This window comes from Onychostruthus taczanowskii, unplaced genomic scaffold, assembly GCF_017590055.1.
Source record: "Onychostruthus taczanowskii isolate IOZ18803 unplaced genomic scaffold, ASM1759005v1 scaffold32, whole genome shotgun sequence".
Classification (NCBI taxonomy): Eukaryota; Metazoa; Chordata; class Aves; order Passeriformes; family Passeridae; genus Onychostruthus; species Onychostruthus taczanowskii.
In genome coordinates this window covers 2683580-2703762 of record NW_024500572.1, presented here as the reverse complement: position 1 = coordinate 2703762, position 20183 = coordinate 2683580, and the positions used below count along the sequence as shown (strand labels likewise).

Genomic DNA, 20183 nt, shown 5'->3' with positions numbered 1-20183 from the left:
GAGAATGTGCTCTGGAGCTGTTGTGTGCTGGGGGAAGGGTTGCCCTGGTGCTGCAGTTTGTGCTCTCCCCACACCAACACCTTCCAGAGGGCTCTGGCTTTGGGTCTGTAATTCACCAGAACCAGCTGAGCAGTGCCTGGTGACATCAGTCCTGACCATGGACACAGATGTGCTTCACTCACTCGTCTGTTTCCTGGAGAGGAAATCAGGCTGGCTATTGAAAATTGAATAAACAGTCATTCAAAAGCTTTTTTTTTTCCCCCCCTCTTCTTTCCCCTTTTCCTCACAGAGGGTGAGAAGGGGATGTCTTTTTGTTCCTGAAAAGTCAGGAGTGTTTGTCGTCTCATGAGACAAATGACAGCACAGAAGTTTGTTAGCGTTCCGTGCCAAAGTAAATTAGTTGTTTTTATTATAAACAAGTAAGTGAAAAATCAGATTTCCCAAACTAAAGCTTTGATTACTGAGTCTGAGTAAGTATGAGACCAGACTGACAGAGGTCATAGAACATACACTGCTGAGTCCTCTTGGAAAACTTGATTAGTAGCTGAATTCAGTTGCTTTTTTCAGTATGGTTAATTTTCCTATCTAATTAAGAGGAGACTGTAGTCTAATGGAGTGTGGGATAGATCTGGGTTCTCTGCTTCTGTTCAGCTGACATGGTACATGACCTTGGGCTACTGCTCTGCCTTTTCTGCCTTCTATTTTGTAGTTACAGAGGCACACAAAATTGATGTTAGAAGTAAAGATTTTTCTCTGGTGGAAACTAAAACCCCTCTAGATATATTATAATTTTGGTACTTTAAAAGTTCTTCCCCTTTGTGTTTGTTTCTGGTATTTTCTTTGCTCAGAAGGTGATCATGTTATGTTTTTCTTGGGTTTTAACACTTTTTCTTGATGAAAGCATAATACAGACTTTTGTAGTAGCTGTAAAGCACCATTGGATATGTTGGTACAAGGATTGCATTACTGCAAAAATAGGATGTAATTACATCACCTAAGTCGTGATGTTCTTGACCAGCTGTATATTGTCAGTTTAGAAAAATTAGAATTCTGATATAAGAGAGAAGATCTCGAAGTATATAGGTAATTTTTTGTGTGTGTGTTGAGGGAGTTTTTATGGTGGTTGTGTTGCAATCATAAATCATATTAGTTTATTGCCGTTAGAACTGCCTGCACAGTAACACACATCTGTAACTCTGAGACCTGCATTGGGTTTTGTGCAGAAACATCCCTTCTTAGGCAGAGCATAAACTTGTGTTCAGAGTGCCTTTTGTGCCCTCTGCTCCCACACTGCCTGTCAGGTACGTGTCAGTAAAATAACTCGGAGCCAGCAGCTCAATCTGTGCCAGCCAGGCTGATGGCCGGGGTCAGATGCTGCGTGTTTGTGGGCTGTGGATCCTGTGTCCTACATTCCAGGTCAGAACTGGTTAGTGAAAGCCTTAAGTATGGCTTTGGAAGAGAAACAGTATAAATAATTTCTGATGGTGAGTAAATGGATCTGTGAATAGACTTGTCTCGGTCTTCTGTTGGATCCGTGAAGCCTCTGCAGAAATAAACCTGTGGAGTGTATTCGTGGCTGTTAATTCTTGATACTTGTGTAGCATGTGCTCAGATCTACAGTGTTTACTGAAAAGAACAGCTTGCTTTGCTGTATAAATGATTTTGACAGTTGCAAAACGTTAACTGCATCTGATGTAGAATAATTCCTTGGTGAAGTGTGGCTGCTTTAAGCAGTGGTGTGTGCTGAACTCTGCAGTCTAAGCTCTGCATCACACAGTGGGTTTCCTCCTACAAGGTGCAACGTAGGCTATAAACTCCACCAAACCTTGAAGTATTTGTACAGCATCCTAAGAGCATTCCCTCCCCTCAATTATTCCTTTGATTCCTAAGCTGACTTAGAAGTGAATGTCCTGAGAATGTTTTCTAGTAGTGGATATCTGTGTTTAGATTAAAACAATACACTGTGCTTTATCCCAGAGGTTGTAATAGCCTGTAAATTAGCATGACTATAACCTAGCTTGTGGTAAAAGGTGAGCAAAGGTCCTCTTGGAAAAGTAGGATGTGTCAGTAACAGTGTTGCAAGCTTTACCCTGAAATTACCCCAAAAGCTACCTGTGAAGGTCAGCAGCAGTGAGTGTGTGGCACTAGATAAGGGTTGCTGTAAAATGTGACACTGACATGCTTTTAGCTAAACTTAGATTGCTCATTAGCATGAGGTGATAAAAATGTGAGAAGTCATTGTGATTCTATTTTATGTTGTAAAAATTAAACTGTAGGTCACAGGTATCTTTTTTTCCCTCCTCTTATTGTTATAATAATATATTTATTTTCAGAAATATGGCGTAACATTGATGGGTGCTTACAGTCTGTGAATTCAGTAAAATTCTTAATTTTGTGCTTATACATGTGGTCAAGATGTGTTGGTTTGTGTTTGAGATTTTTTTCCCCGGACCTCCTTGTGTAGCAGACAAAAATCTCCACTGAATCATGGAACTAAAATTGGGAGGTTTTTCTTTAATATGTTACCTGGTGTTCAGTATAACTGACATGGATGGAACAGCACTATTTGAAATAGTTTGCATCTGCTTATTTTTAAGCTAATTTGTATTGAAAGGAGAAATCACTAAAATAGGGGTTTCTGAGCAGTAGTTGATACTCTGTCCAAAATATATTAAAACTGAAATCACGTTATCCTGTGAGAAGAAAACTCTTAAAAGCAGTCCATGCTTTTTGTATGACCTGCTTTAATTAATCCAGGACTTCTTTTTGTTGGGATGAGATCTTACCTCTCCCAACCTGCTTCTAAGGTTCCGTTGTCAAAATGAAAACCAAACAAAAATCCCTGTTTGGTTGCTGACAACAAAAATATTTGCTTTTCCTCTGTTAGTGGTGAGCGGGTACAGCCTGCTGGGCAACACAATTCTGTCTCCACACTCCCATTCTCCAGTTCAACTGTTGTTACTTAATGATACACAGTCATCTGAGGCAACTTGGCTCCATAACTTCCCTGACAATAGAATAGAGATCCTTCAGTTGTAGAAATGGAAAAAGCTGTGGGGGCACTCGTGCTGTTTCAGCCACTTCCATCAGCGCTCACCTCGTTGCTTTGGCATTGTTCCTCTGTCCCCTTTTTGCAAATAACCAAGTGCTGTTTGCCTGTCATTGTGTATCTTTTGCCTCAGAGTCCTGCAGGTCCACCCCATTAGGCTTTGTTTAAAAGAGGCTCTGCAAGCCATAGCTCTGGCAGCCCTAAAGCAGATATGCTGAAAGAAAGTTGTCCTTTAAGCTGCTTGTGTTGGCTTTCTGTATGAGGCTTTCATGTCTTGCTATTATTTCACTGATATTTTTAGGCTTGCATTTCTCTTGAGCAATTATCTTATTGTTTTCTTATTCTTCCTACTCTTTCTTAAATGGGTGGTGATTTTACCTATTGACAGTAGTGCCTGACCAGAGCATTGGAGATCAATGACCTGGAAATGAAGCTGTTACATGTGAGATTTAAGTGATTAGGGCTAAACATGGTGGGGCCCTTCTGAGTAGAAATTGAAAAAAAAAAAGAGATCTCTCACTGTAAACCTCTCCAGGGTCTTAAAAGTGTGCTAGTGGAAACTTTCTGACAAGGACTCAGTGACTTGGACAAGAATTGTCTAGTCTTTACCAGGCCTAGGCATATGGTCTGTTGTTACTAAAAATGCAAAGTTAAATATTTGTTATTGCTTCTGCTACTTCCTCTTTGTTTTCCTTGCCTTTGTTTTGTTTTTGTTTTTGTTTTTTTTTTTACTTCAAGCTGCTATCAAATAATAAAGCAGATCTGTTACAGAATGTATTGTGTATCACAAATATCCTAAGTGAAGTGTTAATATAGCTGTAGTCTGCTATAGCAAAAACAAGAACTTGCAATGTATCGGTTATTTTATGTCTTATGTTTACTAAACTGTTCTAGAACTACAGCTTGGGTTGTTCCAGTGATAGAAGTTGTGTAGAAACTTCTGGAGAGAGAAATGTGTATTGCTGGCTTCCAGGGTTAACTAGATGCTTCACTTTAGTCGTGTCACAGATTGATAATTTCCCCAAAAAAACAGCGGTGACGATTTAAATTTTCATGCTCTATACTCTCAGGATCTCTAATTTGAGTTCATCTGCTCTTTTTGAAATAATGGCTTATGGAAAGAAAAGATCCCTTGAAAACTTAATTTTGGCTCTCCTTGACATACTTGGATCTTGCTGTCCTTGTAGCTCCTTTCCTTACCTCTGGAAGTTGTGGCCTTTCTCAATGTTATTTTACAGCACACACAGTCTTAAATCGGAAAATATTCTGGTTTAACATCATGTAAAGCAGATGTTTTATTCCAGTTAACTTTGTAGGTGCCTGCTCAGATAAGCACATCACAACATAATTGAGTTTATTTGCTTTGTTTGGAAGCAAAGTGGGCTCTACAGAATTCCAATAAAAAAAGGGAGGGAAGAAACAGATTCTGCTGGCAGCGTGTGACCTTGTGTGTGACGCTGAGAGATCTGGAAATGCCCTGTTGGCCTCTCCTGGAGCTCCACGGGCAGCAGCAGCTCTGGTGCAGGGGAGAGGCTGCCCGTGACACAGGGGACCTTGTGTGTGACGCTGAGAGATCTGGAAATGAATGCCCCGTTGGCCTCTCCTGGAGCTCCCCGGGCAGCAGCAGCTCTGGTGCAGGGGGGAGGCTGCCTGTGACACAGGGATGTGTGTGGGGTGAGCAGGGACAGCAGGGCCTGTCCCACTGCCCCAGCAGGACAAATGGCAGGAGCTGTTCCAGGGATTGGAGAGCACTGAGGTGTGGAGAGATCCCAACTAAATCTGTTCTGCAGGGGGATTACGCAGACCCTCGGAGTGTTGTGTTACCAGTTGGAATGTTGCAGTCGTGTTAATCACAACCTGGATCTTACAAGTTTATCCCTTTGTAATAAAAATTTCTTGTTGCCTTGGATTTGCTTGACAGTCTGTTTTCTGCTTGAGGCTTTCATGCTGCTGCTCCTTCCTTTTGACATCCTGGAGTGTCTCACAATTGAGCAATGGCTCGGAGCAGCATGTTGGTGGAATCACGGGCTTGCTTTGGTAGCAGTTTGCTCGCTGCAGTCTTCTAGTGATTCAGAGTGCTGTTGCCTGACTACCAGCCCTAATTATCTCAACACGTTGTTCCTATTTACTGTCACTTTCCAGGCTTCCTGTTGCTCAACATGTTGACGAAAACGCTCTTCCTCTCTGCTCATGTTAACTTGACTTTTCATCAGTGGCTCCAGCACTCTGCAGAGGCCCTGACACATTCAAGTCAAATGAGTGACAGATACCTAACACTGGAGTGCACTTTTAAAACAAATGAATTAAAATAAAATCTATGTGGAGCCTTTTATGCAAGTCCTCAAGTTTGATTTAGCTTTTAAAATCCAATTTTGGGTTTTATCAGCTACTTGGTTTACAATCCAGCTTCAGATATAACAGTACCATTCACTTAGATGCTTCAATATGACACTATTTGTATTTAAATGAGAAGATGATTGTTTTTTTGTATCTACTCACTGAAAACTTGTAAAGCTGTTTCCATTTGTCTGGCTGAATTACTGGTAAAGGGCAGTTAACTTGCTTAAAATTCAGATTCTGGCAAGGTTTTAGTGTTTTAAGTAGTCAAACCAATCTATGTCCTGTTTTATACAGTAATTAAATAATTTTTTTTCATTGTCATAACTGTTGTCACAACTTCTCCTTTCACTTCTGAAGCAACAGTAGCAATTGTTTCCCAGATAAATAGCTTACTCCTTTAAAAGAAGAGCAGCCTCTAAAATGAACTTTGTACTGCTTTAGTAAAGATTCTTTTCCTCCTTTTCCATTGCATTTTGCCAACTCATTCATGAATTATAAAACTACAAACTTGGTAGATTTAGGGGTTTCCAATACTGCTGAAGTTTGAGCAGTTGAAACTTAGCAGGCATAAAGTTTGCAAGGTGTCTGTGTAAATCAGGAATTTAAATCTGTGTGTTTCTCTTGCAGGTCCTGGCCTGGTTTGAAGAAGGTGAAGAAACAATCACAGCATTTGTAGAGCCTTTTGTAATCTTACTTATATTAGTAGCCAATGCAATTGTGGGAGTGTGGCAGGTATGCAGACACTTTTACAGCATCAAATCACAAATGTTTTGGGGTTTTATGGTTTAAGAGGAAGCGCTGTACCCTGTGGTGTTGGGTGTTCTTACAAAGCAAGTAGGATGTGTTGCTAACTTGGGATTCCTGAGAGTCAGCAAACCATAAAGCTTCTCAGCAGAAAGTGTTGACTTAAAGGTAAAATGAAAGCTTCAGAAGTGTTGCCAGAAAGGCAAAATGCCCATCAGTGTGTTTGGCCACACACTGCTGAACACATGAAGGAGACAGGCTAGAATAAAGCCCTGAATTCAGGCAGTAAATCAGGCCTTGCAAAGCTAAGAACAATTGGAGTGGTTTGCTTCCTGACTAAGGAACAAAGGATGGAGCACTGGAAATCTTGTTTCTTTTCTGTTTCCTCTTGAGACAACTGTTGTGTTTTAGTAAATTATTAATACAGTATTAATTCTCCCTGTTCAGTCACCTGTTAAGTGTACATCCAAAGACTGCATGTCTGTCAAAAGGCACAAGTTTCTGATGAAAACATCTAAATACTATAAAACTTTTCCTACACTGTCAGCGGTGACATTAATTTGATGCCTTTTTATAAATCATATAGACAGTAGTATCATAACATGAAATCACACTTCGTGAGATGCCAAAACAAAAATGTTCATATCACTTGACTTTGCTAATTTCTTCACTTTAGACAGTGGATGTTTTGTTAGAGGGATTTTCCCTGCATATAAAAAATGTTCTAGGATTTTTTTTGTAAGTTCTTTGTATGATTGGTTTGTTTTGTTGGGTTTTTTCCTAAGTGAGGGTGCTAGCCTGACATAATTACTTGCACTCTTAGTGCATGAGGCTTCATGCTTTAAAAAATATCAAACTGGCCAAAATAACAAAAATTAAGAGGAGGAGTCCTGTTAATAGGTTACAACATATTAGAGAGGGCCCTGGCTGCTGGAAGAAGTGGCTTTGAGTGGCATTGCTGCCCATTCCTGTTCTCTGCTTTGTGCTTTCCCAGGTTAGCTGGCTGAAGACTGTTCCTCAAAATTCAGTTTTTATCAGGAGCCACCCTGCTGGAGCAGGTGTGCAGGGAAGAAATAATGTTGGTCAAGGGGTGACAGCACTGCTCTCTTAAATGACATTTTATATTCAGGTCTTCATAAAGTAATTGTGCAAGAGTTAATGTTTAACATGAAACTCGTGAGTTGCAGTTCTGCAGGTACTAATTTTAAGCATGAAATGGAAGTTAAAGCTGTCTTTATAGTTTGAGGATTTTTCTTGTGCAGTTGTTTCCCTGTTGTAGGAAATAATCAGATTTTTTTTTCTGATGTCATAGTATGCAAAGAATACCTCTGTGTATATTTCTACATGCATGGAACTTCATTGTGAAAGAGTTGCTGCCTGCCCAGATGAAGTGACTCATTCCCTTGTTCCAATGGGCATGGAAAATCAGCCCCAGTACACAGTCTCCACCCATAAATGTATCTGTTCCTACAGGTACCAGATGTGAGCACTGAGTCACAGCTCTGCCACCCTCAGCCTTTCCTCTCACGTGCACCTTTCCCCAGGAGCACCTGCCACTGCTCCAGGGCCTGCAGGGTTGTCTGGCTACCATAACTTCAGGCAAACTGCAGCAAAAAGACTCAGTCTAGCACTGTGAGCTGGCTGAATGAGCTGAATCGTGGAATTGTTGAGGGTGGAAAAGATCTTTGAGATCATCAAGTCACACTGGTAACCCAACACTGCCACGGCCACCACAAAACCATGTCCCTGAGGGCCACATGTGCATCTTAGATACCTGCAGGCATGGTGATTCATCCACCTTCCTGAGCAGCCTGTTTGGATTCATGACAACATTTCTGTGAAGAAATTGCTGCTAATAGCCATTCTAAATTTCTGGTGCAACCTGCATGTTTATTCTTGTTCTGTTCCTTTTCTAGAGAGTGACAAGGTCCCCCCTGAGCCTCTTTTTCTCCAGGCTGAGTTCCCCCCAGCTCCCTCAGGTGCTCCTGGTGCTCCAGACCCTTCCCCAGCTCTGTTTCCTTCCCTGGTCATGCTCCAGCCCCTCCATGTCCTTATTGTCATGAGTTGCCCAAAACTGAGCTGGAGATGAGATGAGATGTCTGAGCTGTCATCCCTCAGGTGCTCCTGGTGCTCCAGACCCTTCCCCAGCTCTGTTTCCTTCCCTGGTCATGCTCCAGCCCCTCCATGTCCTTATTGTCATGAGATGCCCAAATCTGAGCTGGAGGTGCCTCAGCAGTGCCCATCCCCTGTGCTCTGATCTTACTGGCTGTACTACTTCTGCTCCAAGCCATGTGCCATTGGCCTTCTTGGCCACCTGGCCAAAATTCTGAGTTTTTATTTCTCCATTTTGAAGAAAAAGTTCTGTTGAAGTAGCCTTCTTTTTGTGGGGCTTGAAGGTTTTGCCTCACAGTGACTCATAGTCCATAGAAAAGCATTGTTGCTGTTCTAGTGCTGAGGGGCAGAATTAATTCACCTGGTGGAATATGGGGCTGGTATTGTTTGCAGTTTTATGGCTCTGTGCTGGTATGGGCCCTGCCAGACCCTGAGCTATGCCATGTAATTGTTAGTTCCTTTAGGTAGTTCTGGTAGCTGTCATTTTCAGCTGCACTGTTACAAGGAACTTGTGAGTTCCTCAACTTTTGAATTTCTGATGGTTTTGTTTCTGCTTTGACAGAAGGAAGGAGGGATTTTTTATTATCTGGAAAGGCTGATGTATATTTGAAGGGCAGATGTTCTATAAGCTCTGTGCACTCTACCATTATCTATAATTATCAGGGCTAAATGACGTTTGTTCTTGTCAATAGGCAGGGAAATGGAAAATAAGTTCCTTCTCCAAGAGCTGGAGAAGGAGCACTGATAAGCTGCTGGTTTCTGCAGTTGTTCTTTATCCAGGTGGCATCACAATGCTGATACCAATCTCTGCTAGAGCTCAGTGAGAGGGCTGCAGCTGAGACAGGAAAGCTGATGTGTCAGTGGAAATCAAAAAGTTTTCCTGCATGGGGATTCGTCTGAGTTTGTAAATTGTTTGGAGATTCTGGGGAAGTTTCTACTGTATGCTTTAATTTCACTTCAACATGACTTGATTTGCTGAAATAAAGTTTATAATAAGTTGGCTTCATCATAACTTGATCCTTGATTTGTGTCAGTAAATGAAATTCAGCAGTGCTGGTTCACTCCAGGCTGAGTGTAAGCTGCTCCAGCCAAGGTACAGCCAACACCTACATCCACAAATCTTGATTCTGATTAGTGCTTTTTTAGTGTCAAAAAGCATCCATATGTGACATGGAACTCTTTGTGTGGCCTCCCTGCAACAAGACAGTGAATATTCTTGATGGAAAACGTTGCAGCATTGAAATAAACAATTTCTGTGTTCTAAAGGCCCTCAAACACCTGAATTATACTCTAATGATTCCCAGTCAGCAACCTCCTAAGGGGAGGGGACACGAAATGTTCTGTATGAAGAAATATAGCTGAGCAGAGTTGGTAGCATTCATATGATAATGCTTTTGGAAAATCGGATATGACAGGCTTATTTTCCTTGAGTGCTTTCAATATTACACTTTTTTGCTGTCTTTTAGGAAAGAAATGCTGAAAATGCTATTGAAGCTCTTAAAGAATATGAACCAGAGATGGGCAAAGTGTATCGACAGGACCGAAAAAGTGTCCAGAGGATTAAAGCAAGGGACATTGTCCCGGGTGATATCGTGGAAGTGGCAGGTAAGACCCACTTATGTGGTGCATGCAGGCATTAGCATATTAATGTAAAATTGCTGTGGGGCTTTGTCTTAATGATTTGAGGCCCTGGGGGGGAGTTTTCAAACACTCCTTAGTATATGCTTCACTTAAGAACAATCTTGCTCCTGTTCATCTGTAATTACCTTAAATGTACATGTGTATGGAGGGGATTATTTTTCAAATTGCCACTTAGTTTAATTGGTAGGTCTGAAAGTAAGGCATCTTAATTGGAGTTGTGGTTTTATCACTTGTCACAAATTTAAATTCTGTTTTCTAGTGTCTGGTTTCAGAGTGTCTTAAGGCTTGTCTTTTCACAAAATAGATGTTGTTCCTGGTGTTGAAATGTCTGCAGTTTCCTTAGGTTTGGGAGTGTTGAGATTTTTTTTGGTCACTTCTGTTATTTCATCTGAATGTGTTTCTCCAGCTCTTAGACTTGTAGTAGCAGTGCCTTTGAACTTCTCTTCACAAATGTCTTCTGTCCTCTCAGCAAGTGTGACTGGCACGTGACTTCACTGTTTTCTCATCTTTCACAATTCTTTATTGCTCCTTCTGACAATTTGCTGTATAGATCTCAAATACATGAGCTATGCAGAGTAGAGCTCCCTGTTTCTCCTGGGTAAGCTTTTGAAGTGCCAGTCTTAAAAGCCTGGACTTTTGCCTAGAGCTTTGTAATATCTTAGTTTTGCTCTAGAAGCTGTCTTTGTCTGGAAGGGGTGCAAAAATAGAAGGATTATATACTTCTAGCTAAAACTCCATCATTTTGGTGATAATGCCATAGTAGTAACTTTTTCTCTGAACTGGGCTTGACTGTTCCTTCCCAGGTAAAACTAGGTGGCTCTTGCTGAGTGTCAGGAGTGTTGCATGTTCAGATTTTGTAGGTCATTATCAACTGTTAACTGAGTGATTTTTCCTTTGGGAACAATGCAGGGTGTACATCAAACTTAGTGTCACTTTGATTTCAGAGGTGGTAGCTGTCTCAAGAGGAGATAAATATATACCCTTAAACTTGACTATCCTCCTGTTTTAATTAGCAGGCAAAGAGAGTGTGCACTCAGAATGAAGTTGCTGTTGGCTGCCTGCCCAGCTTTCATTCCTTGAGAAACTTCAACGTTGGCTGAGCCCTGTCTCAAGCCCCTTTTTGTGCACAGGGTGATTCAGCTACAAGTCCAAATCCAAAGTGCTGATAGTGAAATGGAGGGTGCACTGTGATGCCTTGTCAGTGACTGTGCTCTGCAGGGCCAGAGCTGTGCTCTGCAAGGGGGGTTGTTTCTGCTGTGGATGGCGTGTCCTTTTGAGGCAAACAGAACTGTATCAATTACAGACTCTGCAGTAGATGGCTGGGCCAAATCCTTATCCTGTTTTTAAATGTCAGCAATGGAATGGTGGTTTTGGAAGGAGTTTTCATCGTGGGAATACACTCGGGTTGTGGTTTTTGGTACTTCAAAGCAGAGTTGGTAGAACTGGGAGTTGATGACTGTGTGTTTTGCACTGGTTTGGGGTATCACTGAGGAGAAATGCTGGATTTTGATGCTCTGGCGTGTATACAGAGCACAGAACACTTTCTCCTTGATTCACTGCTGTTTCAAAAGAGATGCAGATTGTGTTTTCATCTTCAAATTTAGCTTTGCCTTTATTCTGTATGAGAGCACCTGGGGGATGTGTGGGCTTTTACTTACCTGCTGTATATTGTCAGTACCAATAAAATCAATTACTCTGTTTAAAAGGCCTGTGTCTGAGGGAGAAAAACGAACTGGGAATAACCAATGTGCCTGTAACATCAGGCTGCCTTTAACTAGCATAGTGTCCTCTTTATCATAGGGTTACTATTGCATTGTTAAAATCTGCTTGTAGAACAATGAGTGATAGCCCAGAATATGTTGATTTATTATTTTTTTATGATGAGGACAAGCTTAAGCTGGTATGCTCTTGTAGAAACCCAAAAAATATCCATATTTTATGATTGTCCTTTAAGATAGGTAGTTTGGCTTGTAGATGGATTGTAGAAGCTTTTCTGGGTAAAATACTCACTTAAATTTGTGGATCAAACAATACACTTAAATTACCTTCACTTGAAGCTGCAGCTGATTATAAGTCATGTGGATGTTTATTAGAGAAATCAGTGCTTCAGTGTAACACAACTTCTGACACTGAAACAGCAAATTCTTGTAGCTAGACAATGATGAGTTTTAATTGTAATCAAACTGAGAAAAGCCACAGAGCAAACAGAGAAAAGCCACTAAATGCATTGTGTCCCAGCATTGGTGTCAAGACCTGGAGGTGAGAGAGACTCTGTGCATGCCTGTGCCTCAAGTGCAGGAGGACTGTGATGGCCTTTGACATGTGCTTTGCAAAAAGATGGCCTTGTAGGGAAGTGACAGAGCCCTTCATGCTGGGATACATATCTGGCTCTGGAATTCCTGGCCAAGTGCCAACGACATTTCTGTGTCCAGGCAAATCTCTTTCAGCCCAGTGGCATAAACAGCCAGGTGATTGGTTTCTCCCCTGTGCTGATAGCTAATAGTGAACAAATTTCTACAAGTCATCCCTTGCAAAATAGTTGTATTTAATGCTGTAACAGCTTTGCTAATTTGAAATAGCTGTGTGTGGGTCTGACACAGAGATAACTTCATTGTTGGGATTGCTAGGTTGCTATTGATACATGCAGGTATTCATTTCTTTACTGCATGTTGTTACAAGGACTTTCCTCCTTGTTCACTTCAGCAGAGGTGGTGGAAAGGTACTGTACAGTGAACAGGAGCTCTTAGGGATGTTGGGTCACAGGTTTGGGAAGTGTGCCTTAAATTTGCTTGCAGACCTGTGGTGGGCATGGTTCTCAGAGCTGTAGTGTGTGGTGGTTACTGAGCTGCAGAGTCTTTCCTAGAATTGATGAAGTGACAGACAGCCAGATGCTGTCCTCACATGGCTTTTCAGTTTGCTTGCCTTTAAATGGATTATCATGTTGTTGTAGAAGCTGGAGTTAATTGCAGGGTACACTCTAAATCTGTAACCAGGGGCTATCTTAATAGATTAGATACACTTTGATTTAGTTAAGTTTTTGGTCTGCTGGGTTAAAGTGACATTTTAAAGAGAAATTTAGAATAGCATGGCCCTACTTCTTACAAGTTTGTATGAAGTTAGCCTGAATAATTGGGATAAACTGGTTGTAAATCATGTATTCTTTTAATAGAAGCACATTTGGGAGCAGAAATGACCTTTGTTCATTTCCACTCTATTTTCCTGTCTAAAATTTCTGGAGCAGATACTGTGTCTGAGTTTCTGTAATTTAATAAATGAAAGTTCAATAGTTGCAGTCAGTAAATGACCAAAGCGCAGCCACAGTAGTTCCTCTTTTCCCTGAATTTCTGAAGGATGGTTCTTGTCATCTCTTACTGTATCTGTAAGTACTCAACATGTTAAAAATATACACAGAATTGCCAGAAGCTGTTGCTTATTAAATTAGTGTATATTCCAGAAAACTTTGTTTTATACCTGGCACAGAGTAGGCAAGAACTACTTCAAGGCTTTTAATTCCAACTGCAGAGCACTTCAGGATTCTTGGGTGCCTTATAATAAAATAAAGATGAATTTTGGGATGAAGAAGGTCAGGAAGGAAGATTCTTGATGTGAATTGTGTCACTGCCATGTGGTTGTGAAGAGCTCTAGGTTCTCCCTGGTGGTACAACTGAAAACATAGGTGCTGCAGGTCTTATTCCAAAACATCTGGGTCCTTGTGCCTGTGTTACTTTCCTCACAGCTAGGGTTGATTTTCAGACTCACTGCTAGAGATGCAGGTTTACTTTTTTTTTCCCTGAAGTACTACTTTTGAACCATAAAAGTAAGATCAGTGGTTAATAAATACATGTACAAGTAGTGCATAAATCTGCTTCAGTGAACATTTTGGCCAGCACATCAGAGGCAGCCTGGGGATAACCAGACAGTCCAAAGTCCATTCCATACTTCACTGGAGTCTGGAGTTGTGTGAGGTTCACCTCAGGGCACAGCCTAAACTTGTGTCACTTTTAACACACATTGGAAATATTGCAAAACACTTTTCCAATTTTTACCCCAATTCTTGTAGCATTTTCCTTCAGAGTTACCAAACTCTTTGGTAAAAATGGTAAAACTTTTTCTGGTTTAGTTGCTTGAAAATTGAGAACATACCTGATATTCTGTACTCTGACAGAGCTGATACTGAGTGGGTTTTATTATAAGGACAAATAGTACTGAACAAAAAGCTTGGGACATGAAGGTAATTTTCAGTTACTCCTGTATTACCCTGGCAAAGGAAACTCTTTTGTATGGGTTTTTTTGGGGGGGTTTTTTATTTGGTTTTTTTTGATACTAAGGAAAACTTGCACTTGAAACTTTGCTGCACTTTCCAGAATTCTGACTTTTGGTTCTTCTGTTACCCCAATGCAGCATAACTTGGAAACAGGACTTCAGCTTTGGTGTGCAGAAGTTGTTCTTCTCTACCTGACCTGGCTTAAGTTGAAGCTTAACTTACCAGTCTGTTCTTTCTGCTATTAGATATTTTTATAGGCTGATCACAAGAGTTTTCCATCTAGTAGCAGTGGTATAAATAGATCCACTAATTAAAAGCTAAAACTAGACAAATGTGGTTTAGAAATGAGTGCAAAGTTAGAAGCAGGGTCCCTGTCCATCAGCACATCTTATCTAATGTTCTGGTGCCCTCTTCAGAGAGAATGACAAGTCTGTTTTTAGAGAATGAAAAGAAACAAGTTTAAGAAAATTTGAGTCTTATGTACTGTTTAACACAGTATCTCCATTTTTCTCAACCTTAGCTTTTACTTTGCTCCCAGAAAGCGAAACTTTTTCTGCCCTTTTGGCTTTCCTTTAAAAGAAAACAATATGTATGTTGTTTAAATTTTTCTTGACCTCTGCCTTGAACAATTCCTGGGTTAGGATACTCACACCTTGCATACACTCCACAGTAAGCTCTGGGGATATTTTCTGTTTACCCAGAATGTAAAAGGTGGGTGATAGAGGCTATTTCATGCACGTTGTCTAATGCAAAAAATTAATTTAAATGTATTTTTTGTCACCCTGTTATTGAAAGCAAGTCCTGTTTTACTGCTATGGTTACAACTGTTGGACCTTTGCTGGTGTATCTGTCTCGATGGAAAATAAATTTTACCGTCCTGGTTTGGAGTGGAAACTCAGACTTAAAATTTGGTTCATAATCTCTCTTCTAATTTTGACACTTTGACATTCTTGGCCTTGTATGAAAGTGTAGATGGACTCGATTATGTTCCTGTTTTGTAGAGCTTCTGATTTTTGGTACCATTTTATTATGCCCTGTTCAGGAAGTGTTAAATACATAAAAGCTGTTACTATGGAAGACAAATTGTGTTTCTGATGGTCTGAGGAAATCAAGCACAATGGGAAGGTGAGATTGTCTGTGTACAAGGGGGGAAGAGGAGCTAAGCTGAGCTTGTCTTAAGGAAGTTTAATACAAAAACCAGTTGTGTTGGAGTAGCTCTACCTCTAAATAAAAGCAAACTGTTCTGTTCAAGTGTGAGCTTTAAATATTACTGTCCCCAGCAATACTCAATTCAACATTCAGAAAATCCTCAGTTCTGTTGATTGAAGTGTGAAGCATCCCTCATCTGTTGTTTTAAATCTTATTCAATTCATTTCAATTCTTAACGTTTGGCAATTTGGGGATGCTTTTACTCAGTTTCAGGAACTGTTTGTGTTCAAAAATGGTTCAGCTATGGAATAATTGGAGCTGTACTGATAATCTTTATTACAGTAAAGTCCAGTTCCACCCCCCAGTGTGCTGATAGCAGATCCAGGGTGACTCTGGCTTTGGTTAATGATAAACATTAATAAAGTGTGAGGTACATGTTGTATATGAACAGCTCCTCTGATATCTACAGGAGGAATTACTTCCATTTGCTGTGATCACAAAGAGGGACTTGCTGCAAACAGATCACTTTCTTTGCAAAGAAGAGGAATTGTTCTTGTAACACATTAACATAAAAAAGAAGCAAAACTTTTTATAACGTCCCTGCCTGTAAACCTGAGCATGTCTCCAGGGGTGTGAGGGGTCAGAGTTAACAGAGCTGATATTGGTGTTCAAAGTACACCTTTCAAGCCTCAGTTTTGTTCTGAGGGCTGTTCTGTAGCATGGTGGCTTTTGGGGTACAGTTGGTGTTGCTTCCTGAGCCCACTGCCACCAGCAGTTTTGATTAGAAAATCTGGAATATGGATCTCAATAGACTGTATTGAGATGTGGTCTAATAATTGAGACTTGAAAGATGAGTATGGTCCTGTTGTAGTCTAAGGTTCTTTTTTAATACCCAGAAGTAATAGTTATTTTCCCTCCACCTTCATTGTGTCCCATCACTTCTGCCCATCTTCCTGAGCAGCTTAAAGCACAGACTGCCATAGCATGCAAAATGAATATTGTATTTTGGCTGTAGAGGTCTCCCAGGGAGTGTCTCAAACCATTGTCTGACAGAATTCTGAAATGAAATATTTCATTTTATTGCTGTGCTGGAAACTGGTAAAGTATTGAGAGGGATATCAGTGCTCAAATACTGATACCCCTTTCCCTGAGACACCCAGGTAATGATCATTTCACTGTAGGACTTAGTGCCAAGGATAAAATTGGGACTCAGGTTGCTTAATAAAACATTCTGTACTTCAAGTCAAATTGGGACAAGTCTGTGGAGAAGCAGGGTTGGACTGTGTAAAAATCAGATATCTGTCAGTGATTGTTCCTATGGTAGGAAGTAGATCCATAACACTGCCACAGCACTGGGGGCAGGAAGAAAAGGGCTGGGAGCTTGGGGAGGCTGCAGGGTTGGGTGTCATCAGTGGGAATTTTGGAAGGGAGCATTGCTGGTTAGGTGGCTGAAGAGCCCACTGTTTGGAAGTACTAAATTATCCCTGTTTACAGTGAAAAAGCAATTGACATAAACTTTAAATTCCTATTGCAACAAAGTACTGCTCCAATTTCTACCAAGGAGTAGAAATTGTAAATTGACTGTTTCAGTACAGACTCATGCACAGTTAAATAAAATGGATATTTATCTTTTTTAACCCCCTGTCACAACCAGCTTGTTTTTACACACTCATTTATTGTGTGCTGAAGCTCTGTATTAAAATTCTAAAATTCTGTGCATGAATAAAAGGATTCTGTGGGTAAAGCTGTAATAGTTCAAACCAAACCCTTCTCTCCCTCCTGCAAACAGCAGTCAGTGCTGGAGCTGGTGGGGCTGTTTTAATCAGTAGTTGTGTATTTGGCTACATTATGTTTCAGAGCATGTACCTGGGCAGTTTTGAAAGCAGCTTATTTTATTTCTTCAGAGCTGTTGTAGAAATCAAGGGACTATTTAGGATTAAAAACTTGGGTTGAAATAATGGATGAAAATATTTCTGCAACTGACTTTTTATTTTAGATGTCAGACTATGGAATGATATCATTTACTGTAGCAGCTCTGTGCTGAGCAACACAAACACGTAATCACTTTCTCATTTTCTTTCTTTCAAGCCTTGGGTATTACTTCCACTGCTTCTGTGGACTGAATTGTATTAATTTTTAAAAGCCTTCCAAAAAACAGCAACAATCTCCCATTTTTTCCCTGTTTTAAAGTGTATGTTGAAAAAGCCTTCTCTTTGTAGATGAGATCTGTAGTACACTGCTCACTGAAAATGTCCTGTGGTTCCTCTCTGTCATAGGATGACTTCCTATTTATATTCAGTTTCAGTTGTGCTCTTGAAAGTATATTCAAGACTACAAATGACTTAGTCTCATATTTGTTATTTTGCAAAGAGCTGTTTAAAATGTCTCTGTAATTGACCCTGACATCCAGCTTTCCTGCCTATTGGAAATGCCTTGAATATTTTACCACAGCCTTCACATTCAGAGAGGGTGAGTGAATAATGTGTCTTACCTTAAATCGTTGAGATAAATTTATAAAGCTGCCCTGTCATAATAAATTTAACACTTCAGTTCTGGTGATTCAGGCAATTGATAGCAACAGTGGTAGTTTTCATGGAAATAGTGATGTTGGATATCAACAGCCTGTTAGAGGGGTCTCTCCAAGTATTTTAAGTCTTGTGAATATTGAGTTTGAACAACTTGGAGCAGTTCAGAAGTAGGTTAGAAAATCACTTGTGAACTTTGCCATATGTTCTGTCCAGTTGCTTGAAAGTTTGAAGATTGTTCTTCCAACAGCTTCTTGTGTTGTTTGCGCATCTGCAGCAGCGTTGCCAGGCGTGGTGCCTGTGGCTGCCTGCAGTTCTGCAGCGCTCTGAGGATGCTGGTGCAGGTTGCCAGACCTCTCAGCTCATGAGGGCTTGGCCTGTCCAGCCCTATCTGCTACTGTGTGTCTGCAAATAACCCTGCAAATAACCCTGCTCAGGACACCAGCAGAGCAATTGAATAGTTTTGCCTTTTTTGGCCTAGGTCGCCGTTTGTCTAAGGCTATTTTCTCTTGCTGCTCAAGGGCATTGTGGCTTAAATTAGTATTCACATGGTATAATGACACATTTGTGGCTGGTTTTTTGTCCCTTCATGTACACACGCTCACAAAAACACACATCTAACTCCACAGGCAAAACTGTACAATGTTTTGCTGGTTTTAGTGGTTGGAGTTCCTCTGAATTTACAGGAAGTCACGTGAGGCAAGTTTTCCTAACGTTTGAAGCAGCACTTCATTCTCCTCTTCAGGGTTCTGTTCCACAGTTTTGCACTCCAGGGTGTGAGGGGTTGGATGAGCCAAGGCTGTGACACCACTGTAGAGCTTTTCATGATATTATTTCTTAATGTGCATTATTGCTGCTGATTGCATAAGCAGTTCCTGCAGGAATTGCAGCTTATTTTAATTTCACTGCGGGGACACAGATTCCACCTACTGAAAAGATCAGCTGTCTTTAGTTAGTTATTCACCCTTCTTTATTTCTTTGCATTATTTTATAATAATATAGCTGACACTTGAATGCTTCCAGTGTTAAATTACATTAGGAGTGTTCAATCATGTGTTAATTAGCAATATTGACATGCAGAATGTAGAACCCCTTCATGTGAATCAGAAATGTGCCTCATTAATATGCTTTAGCAAGTTGATTTGCATGAAGCATTTATTTGCAGTAGGCACAAAATGGTAGAGCTTTAGCTTTTTTCTTAAAAACTAGGAAAAGCTGTGTGAGAGGAAGTAGGAAGGGAGAATTAATGCTGAGATGTTAGGGATGCTGGAGCTCAACTGACAACTGGATTTATCACTGCCATTTTTAGGAGTGTGGTGTTAACTTTCATCATCTGCTGCCTTGGTGTCTCAAGCACTTGTTAGTGGATGTTTTGTTTTTTATGGATTGTTTATTTTTTTTTTCCTTCAGTATTCTCTTTTGCAAAGTAGAAATGTGCATGACAAGATAAACACAACAGATCTGTGAAAATTGTAACTGGGATATGAATTGTGGTTATTTAATAGAGCAGCATTACTGGAAAATAAAGCTACTGTGTGATCTGAGGTTAACTTCCAACTCTGAAACATCTGGCAGAATTCAAAGTGTAACATTACAAGAGCATATTTGCAGAAGCAAGTTATTCTCACAATTGGTGCCAAAGAAAAGGAAAATACAACTTCTTCTAGTTTTCTAGATAAATAAATGTGGATAATGTGATTTTTGGAGAGCAGAGGACTCACTTTGGGCATAGAGAAAACAACTAAAAGACTCTGCAGGACCAGTTGTTCTGAAAAGGGAACTTGATTCACCTTAGCTACGGGTTTTGATTGTTTATAAATATGTCTTCTGAAATTGATATCTTGCTCTTGAGAACGTTTTCCCTTTGCTTTCAAGTGGCCATGTGGTTAGAAAAACAATCCAGTGATTTACAGCTTCTTTCTTGGAGGTTAGGTAGGGGCAAGTCTCAATTGCCAAGGTGTATTGGATACTCAGAAAATGGAAGTATTGCAAGTCTCAAAAGCAGCAAGGAGCTGCTGGTGATCTCAGATCTGTGCAGTTACTGGAAAGTCATTTTTCTGGCTGGTGGAGGGAAGGGACACTTGCTCAGTCATCTCTCAAACACCAAAATCCTGACTTTGTCTTGTCATTTCTTTGTAGTTGGAGACAAGGTTCCTGCTGATATAAGAATTACTTCTATCAAATCTACAACTCTAAGGGTAGACCAGTCAATTCTCACAGGTACAGTTTCGGTGACTTTTATGTAATTATGTGCATAATTGAAAGTGCCTTTTCACCATTTCTTTGCAATGATCCATTAGAAACAAGCCTGCAGCTATTGAAGTTCTGTGCATTCAAGTGCAGTAAATTTCTGATCTGG

General features: G+C 40.4%; 1 protein-coding gene across 2 annotated transcripts in view; it reads left to right on the top strand.

The window, feature by feature from the left end:
* ATP2A2 (ATPase sarcoplasmic/endoplasmic reticulum Ca2+ transporting 2) overlaps positions 1 to 20183 on the top strand; it is a 44159-nt gene that overhangs the window by 3016 nt on the left and 20960 nt on the right. For both annotated transcript variants that reach the window (XM_041410461.1, XM_041410460.1), the window contains exons 4-6: positions 6017 to 6121; positions 9712 to 9850; positions 19964 to 20044. In XM_041410461.1, the coding sequence (XP_041266395.1) occupies positions 6017 to 6121; positions 9712 to 9850; positions 19964 to 20044 (325 nt within the window). The remainder of the gene's footprint in view (positions 1 to 6016; positions 6122 to 9711; positions 9851 to 19963; positions 20045 to 20183) is intronic.